General features: G+C 44.5%; 1 protein-coding gene across 9 annotated transcripts in view; it reads left to right on the plus strand.

Moving 5' to 3' along the window:
• Positions 1-11330, plus strand: part of sulf1 (sulfatase 1) — a 104269-nt gene extending 92939 nt beyond the window's left edge. For 8 of the 9 annotated variants that reach the window (XM_064333037.1, XM_064333036.1, XM_064333040.1 and 5 more), the window contains 7 exons: positions 244-340; positions 444-538; positions 1909-1986; positions 2890-3053; positions 3372-3514; positions 3737-3860; positions 9984-11330. In XM_064333037.1, coding sequence (XP_064189107.1) covers positions 244-340; positions 444-538; positions 1909-1986; positions 2890-3053; positions 3372-3514; positions 3737-3860; positions 9984-10771 — 1489 coding nt within the window. In that variant the 3' untranslated portion in view covers positions 10772-11330. The remainder of the gene's footprint in view (positions 1-243; positions 341-443; positions 539-1908; positions 1987-2889; positions 3054-3371; positions 3515-3736; positions 3861-9983) is intronic. The other variant, XM_064333039.1, reaches the window with a different exon arrangement.
• Positions 11331-11588: the final 258 nt, after the last annotated feature.

Raw genomic sequence — 11588 nt, forward strand, 5'->3', positions numbered from 1 at the left:
AATGAGGCCTCTTTATTGAGATTCTAAATGACCCTTAATTATTGTGTGCTCTGCAGTTCCCTGTTTATTTTCTTATTGTTCATAGTGCATTGTTAAAAATGTTTTTTTAAGCAACTGTTCAAATGGTTTAATTGTACAAACAAAGTATTCCTATTGTGTCTTTGTATTAAAATATTGGCACCAAGCAGTTTTTTCCCTCAGTACTCATTTAACGTGACCCCGCCCACCCCTCCTCTCCCGCAGGTGCTACATCCTGATGAACGACACAGTGCACTGCGAGCGGGAGATCTATCAGTCCTCCAGGGCCTGGAAGGACCACAAGAGCTACGTGGATCAGGAGGTGAGCTCACGGCCCTGTCCCTGGTCCTCATGCCCTCATGCCCTTACCCTTCTGCCCCGTGACATGACCCCCACCCTGACCTCTCCTGTGATTGCGACCGCAGATCGAAGCTCTCCAGGACAAGATCAAGAACCTGCGGGAGGTCAGAGGTCACCTGAAGCGCAGGAGGCCTGACGAGTGCGACTGCGGAAAGAGGAGGTTTGTCCTGCCGATCTCGCCGTTCTGCCCCCACCTCCCCCCTCCCCCCAGCCTGCGGGCATGGGGCAGGACTGCCCCCTCGCACGGAGCCGGCTTACTGGAGGCTCCGCCCAAATTACCTGACAGCCAGTGTCGTGGCATGAAATCCATCCCCTTTGTAAAAAAAATCAGTCCCTTGATGTCAGATCAGAGTTCATGTTGATTCACAATATACATCACATTCGTTTTTGTAATGCGGCGTGAATAAATGGGATGAGTGGTTATTATGAGAATGTTCCGGTATAGTTGGCTATGACAGCATTATAAAGCATTATAAAGCCCAGAATGACAGTGGAATCTCTGCTGATGAAACTCTCCTGCTTCGTCCATGCCCAAACTGCTGTCCCGCTGTCCTCCCCGTAGCGTGTCCATATCTGATCAGTGCATCGGGCGGTAACCATGGTTACTCTTTCCCTGGGTCCGATCAGAGCTCCTTCGCGTCCGTTTCCCATGGTGTCAGGGCACGGACATGAGCGAGGGAGCAGGCGCAGTGATCAAGGCCACCGCTTGCCTCACGAGCACAGCTTTTCCTGTGAAACCGTTCCACGAGAGACGCAGAGGGGCTTCTGGGAAGACGGCCAGCGCTCTCTGTCCGCATCGCTGACAGAGACTCAAGGCCCTGCCGCTACGTTTGATCAGAGTCGCTTCTCAGCCTCGGCCTGTGTGTGAATTACAGCCCCCCCTCCACCCAGAAAGGCCATTCTGTTAGCAGGGCCCACGCTACTTTAGGGCCTTTTCTGTCCGATATCAGTCTGTGTCCGCGCGTATCGAACTGCACCCTGCAACTTCACGATCACTATCACAATGAAGGCATTTACCACACTTGCCTGCTTTCGGATACTAGCTGTCTGCGAGGTGAAAGGCATTTGTCCTCGTAGCAGCCATAGTCATGATACTGGGCCAAAGGAACCTCTCTCGGTTCCAAAAGATTTGTCACGCTACGAGCTTAGAGTAGAGGCTTTGTCAGGGTGATATTGACTAAGCAATTTGTGTTAGTATGTTTCTGTTTTTCTTCTGCAGTCACTGCCTTTAAATGGAAAATTGTCATGCTTCAATTTGCCTGTCTTGGCACTGTCATCGTGAAATCTGGAGACAACCTAATAAAACTTTTTTTTCCAGCTCTTTTGAATAGTAGTAGTCTAGTTGGGTTGTGGTCTTTGGATGCACACACTGTGACGTTTTCCACTCGTAATTCAAATGCATTTGACATTTGAAATGTGTTTGCAGTGTTCTGGGTCCCTGCATGCATTGCTGGGGTCTTTTCGGTGTTGCTGTGATCGTTGAGATGGCAGGCGTGAACGAGCTATTGTTTTCTCTTCATTAAAAACCAGCTACTATAGCAAAGTGAAAGGGCTGAGAAACAAAGCTGAGAGGTTGAAGATCAAGAATGACCATCTTCACCCGTTTAAGTGAGTAGAGGTGCTGTCCGTCTGCGTCGCCTTGTGTGTGTCTGTCGACCTCGCTGTCCCTGTCAGTTGTGACTCCACTAACACAGTCCGTCTCCAAGCGCGTTCAGCCAAAGTGTGGTCTAACACGGATCAAATACACCAAGGGAATTATTCGATCACACGTCGTATCTGTAACGTTAAGCGAGCTTAGTAATTCACTGTGGCTGACGTTCACCGTCTTGATTATGTTAGATATCTTTGTCCATGCGGTGCTGCGCTTTAACAGCTGAACCTTGGGGTAATTGATTCTCCGGCAGTCAGCAGCGCTGCGTGTTGAATGTGCGTGACTCTGACAGACTGTGAGGTAGCGTGTTTGTGAAAGCTCGTCGCTGTTTCGCAAACCCTCGGCGCCAGTGGGGTTTACGAAAGAGAGTTTCTCCAGAACGTCTCGGTGGGCGCCTGAGTGGCACCGCGGCCGGGGGTGCCAAACGAGCGAACGATGGAACGGGAGCGAAGCCTGGAAGTTAAACTCCAGCACGTTCAGCGGAGTGGTGTTCTGGAAGTCATCGTTTGTGTAACGTGGAAACAATGTGGTGGCGCAGTAAAAAATAAAAAGAAAAACATTGAAACCCCCCAGTCTGGTAACCCGGGGTGATACAGAACTCCCTGTCAGCCTTTACAAGGCAGAGAATCCAATGAGAAACATCAGGGATTGATTAGCTAAATAGGGCACATCTATTGATTTGTCCAGAAGAACATGGTGTGTGGTAAAATGAACAGAATGGTTTGTTTCCAGAATGAGAATTTATTTTTGTATTTCTAACTGTGATGTCATACAAGATTGTCTTACCAAAAAGGGTGGGTGTGTTATCACGGATTTAGTGGGGACTGGTGCCTGATTGGCCCGCTCTCTCTGTCCATCAGGGAGGAGGTTGACGGGAAGGCTCAGCTCTTCAACGAGATCCGGAGGAGGAAGAAGGAGAGGAAGCTGAAGAAGAGGCAAAAGAAGGGAGACGACTGTAGCCTGCCTGGACTGACCTGCTTCACACACAACAACGACCACTGGCAGACCGCACCCTTCTGGAACTGTATGTACCACAACACTGACACCTGTTCACACACAACAACGGCCACTGGCACACCACACTACTGACACACACATTTTATTACACAACTAGCATACAGGTGTTAACCCACTACTCATAATGCTTCCATACTCATAGTACTCACACACACACACCCACAGGAATTTGATATTTACCCACTCAATACAAATGGAAAATAATGCGTATTAAAAAGGGAGTGTATTACTGTTGAAATGCATTCACGGAGGAGCTTTCAAAGTTCCTGAGCCCTGTATTACCATGTCAGATTGCAGTTTGCTAAATCCCCTGCTCTCTTTGAAGTGGGCGGATTCTGTGCCTGCACCAGCTCCAACAACAACACGTACTGGTGCCTACGGACAATCAACGAGACGCACAACACCCTCTTCTGCGAGTTTGCCACCGGATTCTTGGAATACTTTGACCTGAACAGCGATCCTTACCAGGTGAGCACAGCGCCTCAGAGATAAAGCCTTGGCCCATTTCACAAGCTCACCTGCTTCAATGTCTAACAATATGGCCTGCGTACTCTCCACTAACGCAAAAACAGAAGATACGTTTCCTTTACGATTCCATACAGCTCATTCTGTGGTGGATTTGTTCTGCCCCTCTGGGTCTGACTAACCGAACTGTGGCTTGAAATGTTTCGCTCTGCTTTTTTTTCCCAGCTGACAAATGCGGTTTACTCAGTGGAGAGGGAGGTCCTGAACCAGCTCCACGCACAGCTGATGGAGCTGCGCAGCTGCCAGGGGCACAGACAGTGCAACCCTCGACCCAAAGGCCAGGACGCAGGTATGGCCCTGACGCGCACCCCGCTCTCTTCGTGGGATTGAGATTAGGCACTCACCTTGATAATCCCACGCTAATAATCCAGTTTACCAGTTCTTGGGAACAGATTTTGAGTTCCCGCCCTTCTCGCTCCCGATCTTGGGAATAATAACACGAAAGGAGATGCAGTGTAGCTCTTCCCCTTATCACTGCTTTTTTTTTTGGCTCATAGAAGTCACATGCTTTGAAATGGCCAATGGCTCAATGCCAGCTGGCTCAGGTAGCTTCAGTTTAATGCAATTGCAGCAGTACCGCAGATTTACCATATTAATGACTTGACTGTGAAATGTCGCTGAAAAAGGTGACTGGTAGTAACTGCAATATCAGGCAGGCGCAGTGAGGAAGCCCACTAAATGTCTGCAGTAGTATTACTGATAGCCACAGAGTGTACTACCACTGAAAGGGAGGCTTTGATTATAGGTTTTAGTGTCTTAGAGCGCAGCACGCTGCATGCATTTGGAGTTTTACAGATCAAAAGTCATTATTGATTCCTCCTCTCCAATTGGTCACCTTAACCTGTTTTGACCCAACACTTTATAATTAAATCCAGTCCTAGTCTTTGCACTGGATCTAATTCTGATCTTGCATTCCCTTTAGAATGTTGAGAGAAGAGAAAAGCATTTAATTTGACATCTACATGCATAAGTGATGTCTGTTGTAAAATATTAGCTCATGTAATAGCTCTATTCCCTTATGGGAAATTTCAGAGGGATTCCAAGTAGTAACAACTCTCAGTAGAAAGTGAATAACGAGGCCAGGGCTTTGTTGAGATCATGGCTTTAATAGTATAAAATCACCCAAGCAGTGTGTTTTATTGCACTTTATGTCTGCTGTTTGTTTTTAATTATGGGTATTTCTGTATATGATAATCCCTCTCTATGTTTTGGCAGGACACCCAATAATGAGTCATGTACAGTTCCATTTATTTTATCGTTAAGTGAACTGTGAAAATAACAACTGTACCTGCTACTTCCAAATGCCTTTTTTTTTTTTTTTTTTCCAAAGCCGCAAAATTGAATCCAGTTTTCTTTGTGGTATTAGGCCCATAATTCTGTGACGAAATCCATGGTAGTTCCATTGTGACATCAGCACTGCAGGAGATCCGCAGTGTTCTGTGTCAGAGGAACCATCCATCATTATACAACATTTCACATACCAGGGTTTCATAACTAACTGAACCATTGTGAAATGGAAAAGCTGATTTGCGATCAGATTTCGGTCTTGAAGCTAAGTCAAACATCGCAGATTTGCGCAGAATACTTAACCTTGCCTGGTAGAAAAAGAGGTCATTTGACTGTTCATGTTAATTTGTAAGACAGCACTGCATCAACAACGATAACGGGATAGTTTGGAGAGCTAGTTATCTTTTCATTTTAATAAAAAACATAATGATGGAAGCAAATTACTCAAATTAGATATTTTAAAATCAAATGGAAAAGCGTTTGTCACATGAAGTTAATAGGTCATATTTGGTGCTTTCACATATGGCTATCTGGAGCACTTTAGAAAGCAGTGTGGTGCTGTTTCACAACTACCCATGTGTAAACACGGCTTTCACTATGGGTTGCTGCACTTGGCATGGTTTCAAATATAGCACAAAGTTTCTTGATGACAGAAAATACCTCACAACTGTTTGACCATGAGCTCCACTGTATGCTGTTACTATGGTAGCAGCAGTGCTGACAAGAAGTACGGGTTTGTTTTTGTAATAAAAGTAACAAATGTCCCATGATCAGATGAAAGATTTTTTGATGCCAAAGAAAGAGAAGGGTAATATTGGCAGTGCACCACACAGTTGAGTTGAAATTGGGTGAATAAATGCAGGCATTTAGCATGAAAGGCTACTGATAGCCAACCAAACAGCAACCTGGTTAGCTAAAAGCAATAAACATGGCTTAAAAACCTCCTGAATTGAATCTGCCAAGGTCAGCAGGTCCCTTGTGACGCACACAAACTCAAGTGTTCTACAGTGCAATTGTTATGAATACAAACGTCTACAGATTTCTTTGGAATGTGCTGGAGCATATGTGAAAGCACCCACTGATTCTCCAAACAGTTGGTGTGGAAAAAATAACACCTTCCTTTCACACTAGATCTTTTAACATTTTACTCACCTCACATGGAATTGATGTCAACTTTCTGGTAAACCTTGTTGATTCTGCTTCAAAGGGGAACTCAGGATGGAACTCACTACATACTGTACTGTACCACTCAACCCAACCCATCTCCCTCTTCCTGTTCCTGTTCCTCTCCACGTCTGTGGCCCTCACTTTGTCTGTCAGGAGTTTAACTCAAGTGCATTTCTCTTCAGGAAATTGAAGCTGTGCATGAAGAACTTCAGTGTGAATGTTTTATTTCTCGTTTTTCGTTTTTATTTTACTGATTTAAGCATTAACATAAAATTGCTCTTATTTTCCTAATTAGGAAATAAAGATGGAGGAAGCTATGATCCACACAGGTATCCATACTTTTTTTGTTTTATTCAGTGGCTTTTTCAATAACTGCATGGGCCAGCTCATTTCCACTAATATTTCAAAACGCATCGAGCTTAAATGTTTGGCTGCATGCTGGTTTGCTCTAACAACGATTTACCCGTCTGGTGCAGACGTGAATTTAAAAGCCAGCTGGCACTGGTACGAAGGGGATGCATTTCTTTACCTCATCAGAAGAACAACCTTGTGAGCCCCACATTGCACCATTCCTTCATAAGCTTATCATACAGTAACATTTATTCACCTGAGAAGAGCCATCTCATTCCCTGCATTTAAAAAAAAATCCACATCATGTTTTCCTTTTTTTTCCATTAGGAGCAAATGCAACAAAGATATTAAGCACAGTCAGTCAGCATCTTCAAGGGAAAAATTAGCTTCTTTTTCAGTTTCATTTTAAAGATGTACCTCCTTTCTCACATGCTAGTTCCCATACATTTCAAGACCTAAATGTTTATACAGAAAAACGTTTCGGTGTGGTGAACTGCATGTTCACAGCTTTTAGGTGTGTAAGCTTCAAGCTAGCTTAATGTGATGGAAGTAGTATGAGCTATGTGCATGCAAATTTAAACAAGAAATTGATTATATCATAGTCGTGGCTAAAATTATGCATAACAGCTTAATTGATATTCACATGGACTGAGAACAATTGTACTATCCTAAACAATGTGAGTTATGTATTGTATACAAAAAGGAGACAAACATCATAAGGCCACATTTTTTTTGTCAAAATGCCATTGTCTTAAAATATCATGTGGTGCATGTGCACGCAAATGCACGTTTGCATACTGAGTCATGTAGTTGTTAGATCAAAAGGCATGATGACATTCCACAGCATCTCATTTTCCACACTGACTGTTGAAAAAAGTATTTTAAATGTACTGTATGCTATCAACAGGAAATGAACATTACCCCCATCACATTAATAATAATAGAAACATTTTTGACTATTCCATTTCAGTTCTGATATAGTGCTATTAAAGCAAATGCCTTGGAATCGATGCAATTTACTAGCCTATATCAGAAGTGGGGAGGAAACTATTTGATTTTGAATAGGCATACATGCTACCTGAAAGATATGCGTCCTGGAAGATATACCTTCAGTAATTGTGAGGGAGTAACCACATTAATTACATAATGCTGTTTCTCATTGTTTGTTCTGGCTAGATTGTATATGTAAACAATATCCTCCTGATTCGTGTGGTGATCTCATTAAAGAGAATGACGACTGACAACATTGACGTGCGGAGACTGATTGACGCTAGTGTTGCAGTGACGCAATTGTTTACCTGCTCCTCTTGACCTTCTCTGTTTCTGGCACCCGCGTACCAGGCTACAGCAGCACCGAAAGTGGTCAAAGTTGAGGAGGCCAAGCCTTTCGTCCGTGTGAGTTTCTTAGTTAACGCATCCATTCTCTCTTCATTCCGCAAATTCACTCCGTCTTTTCCATCGAGTGTCTGATCCTGCGGAGGTGCAAAGTGGTGTGACGCGATCGCGTGCTGCCTGCTACGAATAGCTGGGTTTCCATTCATTTCATTAATCGCTCTGGGACTGTTCCATGACTTCATTATTAACGATAAGCTCCTGGAATTCTTTCTCCAGCAAACCACATCGCTGAAATATTAAAGTTATAATGGTGAGTTATGAATCTGTAGCTCCCTTGATCAACAGTCCCAAAGTGCATTATTTAATCTATCATTTCTCTTCTTTGGGAAAGCTCATAGAATCCACCTTAAGGTCATTTATCACTAAGGTCTTCTCTCTTTGTCTGTACTTGTGCTAAAGCTTGCTCTCTTGGTGTTACAGTAGGCCTACTTGGGCTGTGATTATTTGAACTTTAATCAGTGATGACTGAACTGAGCTTTTAAAGTTTTGTCTAGTATCATGGAACTCCGGGGGCTTAACACTGTCGAGATAGTAGTAGATATACTTGGCAGTCCAAAGTCGAGGGGTCAATGTGCTGTAGCTGACTCTCATGTGATTGAGGTTTAGTCCTCCATCAGGACTCCCAATGATGAGCTATTCACAAACAGTGTGAAACTAGCCGATCAATAGCCTGCCTGTTAAATATGTTTCTCACTGTTGTGATGTTATGGCTTATAGGCTGCTTCATTATTGCTCTAGAATGGAAACCGATATTACAGCAAGTGATAAACCATGCTTATGTTTGTGTTTCTAATCAATGAGTACATTATATACATCTTTATTTTTAAGAAAACAGATATACTACAGCATTTGATATATAGTCCTTAGAACTTTGTTCTAAGATGGACACTGTGACTGCCCTGTCCTTTGTGTTCCTTGAGAACTTGATATATTGCTGGGCTGCAGTCCAAGTCAGCATTCTGAAACCCTGAAGGGCAAAACAGTTGCATTTTCATGGTTTTTGCGTTAGTGGAAACAAGAATATGGTGGTTTTTACTGTATTGTTCAGCCAGTTGTTGATAAACAGCTGACTGAACAAGGCCAGTTGTTTATCAAGTTGTAAACACAGTTGGAAAAAATCTCTGAATGGAGAAAGACATTATAAATTTCCCATTGACAACGATTCTAAATCCAGTCAGGTGGTTCATATTAATGTTACACTCTTTACCCACAAATGACGTTCATTCAAATGAACTTATTTTGTTCGAATGAACTAAAAAATCAGTTTTCTATTTAACATCTGATGTTAGATTTTAGTTTCACAAAATAAAAACTACAAACTACCATAGCATATGTGACAGGGAACAGTACTGTATAGGGACTATAGCTTCCTATAAGCGATAAAGGAAAAATGCGGGTTTGGAATCCGTGTGTTCAGCACACAGCATGGCTCCTTTACACGCCTGTGGATCCTTGAGTTGGTCGAACAGCAGAGCCGCAACCCAAACGGGAAACACAGCGGAGAGACCTGCCAATTGTACACCACCAGCATCCTGACACGGCTGCTTTTAGACCTGTGGGTTACATCCTTCTGTCAGACGGGACTCACCTGCTCACGACTGTCCACCAGCCGGTCTTCGAGCACACAGATCTGTCACGTGCCTCATCGTAGAAAGCCCTGACCCGAAGGCAGAGTGCATGTTCATGGTGGTGTTCATAAACGTCCCCCCATCCTTCCCTCTTTTTTTTTTTTTTTTTTTGCAGATGTACGTCATGACTTTTCTTTTGCCCCATATCCCTCTTTCTTTCATGACACATTTGATTCCAGGTTTCTCTGGATTTTCTCTCATGCCCGTGTGTTTGTGCAGTAGCGCACTCTGGATTGTTCAAGAGGTGTAACGCCACAGTGGCTGTTCTGTGACCTTCATTTTGTTTAATGCAGTGTGTTTGGTCGAGTCTGTTGACGTTTGCTGTGCTTGTTGCTTCAGAGGCTTGAGGGTTTAATGCCTAACAAAATGAGGTGCTGCAGTGGTGTGTGGGGCACTAATCAGGTCTTGATTCCATTATACTGGGGTGGGACAGGGGTGATGTGTGTGTGTGTGTGTGGTTTGGGGAGGGGATGGGCATGGCTGCATGTTTTTTTGATCCGCTGGAGAATGTGTGAGTGTTGAGCCCTCACTGGCCACAGCGTGAGCACGCTCTGACCCTCCCTCCCAACGCTCTCTCTCCCCAGCTCACAGCCAGCATGGGACACACGGAAAGGCTAAACTCCCCAACTTCACCGAGGATGTCAACTGGCAAGGACTGGAGGACCTGTACAGCGTGAACGACAGCCTGTATGACAACAGGCCTGACTACAGTCCCAGCCTGGACGACTGGACTAACTTTCAGAAGGATGTAGATAGTATGTTTGCACTGCTGAGAAATTTAAAGGAACTAAACCAAACAGACAAACTTGACCCCCTGGCAGAGTTGGGTTCGGGGGACGCGGGACTGGAGGAGTCCAGCGGAGCGGGGGCCCCCGTCCGGGAGGCGTGGCCAGAAGCCGCCACGCCTAAACCCGCCACCCCCCCAGCTCCCCACAGCCCAGCCCCCCGCGCACCCGAGAAGAAACTTGAATCCCAAAACGACATCCCCGAGAGGCCCTGGGGCAGGGCGGGCCCGTGGAGGGGAGCCCTGAGGGACAGCTGGGCCCAGCAGCTGGAGGAGGGGCTGGATGGAGACGGGCTCATCTTCAGCGGGAACGGCTTCACCGAGCTGGAGACCCGGCACGACTTCCTGCTGCGCTCCTCCTCCACCCTGCAGGCCGACCTGCCCCCGCCCCGCGGCCGGCCCCACGACCAGGACCAAGAGGACATTTTCCAGGCCCAGGGCTACCTCCCCCTCGCCCCACAGACTGTGACATCCACAGCGCAGGCCGGGAGGGGCGTGCCCGATCAAACACACGCCCACCAGGGCGGGGCAGAGGGCCGGGACCCCCGGGACTGGGAGGCCAGCGGCCTTCCCCCCGCCAGTCACTGAGGCTCGCCTGCTTGCCCCCACACTGTGGAGCCAGAAGAGCCAGAGACATACTTCTGCAGTGTGGGGTCAGGCTCATTGCCTTGGAACATGATTTAGAACTGTATTATAAATCATAATGTTATTATGTTTATTTTTTTACAGGTGCCTCTGGTAATTAGAAATCAGTGTTATGTTTATATATATACATTTATATATATATATATATATATAGAAAAAGATTAAGCCTAAATGCAGTTGCAATGAAATATTGGATTTAAATTTTAAATGCCATGTGGCTAACTCCATTAAAGTAATGTTTTTTAATATATTTTTTATGAAATACAGGTCAAATAAATGGTGAAACCATTCAGTGCACTCCTTCATAAAAGAAACCACTGTCAAATTGTTCAGTTTACTTAAAATGCACTTTTAAAATATTTGCCTTTCAGCAAACTGCTGTTTACCTTAAAACTCTGCCTTTTTAAAACGTATTTGAAATAACCTCCACCAGATTTTGCCAAAACATAAAATGAACAGCTTGGTCTTCACTGCATTCAATAAAGTTCTGTATAAAAAAATATATATATATATTTTTATTGCTAATGGACACCTGTCTAAATGGTGGAACTACGATAAGCTGAAAAATACTAGTATTTATAAACCAGGGGTTCAGTTCAAGTGTGCATTCTTTCAAATAACTTATTCTCCCTCAAAATCACAAAGGTCAACCTGAAAATATTCATATTTATACCCCAACATGCAATTTGTGCCATTCCAAAAAAAAAATGTGAATGGATGACACGTTCAGCTCTTTCCCTGCTTTGATTGTAAAGAGCAT

The sequence above is a fragment of the Anguilla rostrata genome, chromosome 4 (genome assembly GCF_018555375.3).
Source record: "Anguilla rostrata isolate EN2019 chromosome 4, ASM1855537v3, whole genome shotgun sequence".
In the NCBI taxonomy this organism is placed as follows: domain Eukaryota; kingdom Metazoa; phylum Chordata; class Actinopteri; order Anguilliformes; family Anguillidae; genus Anguilla; species Anguilla rostrata.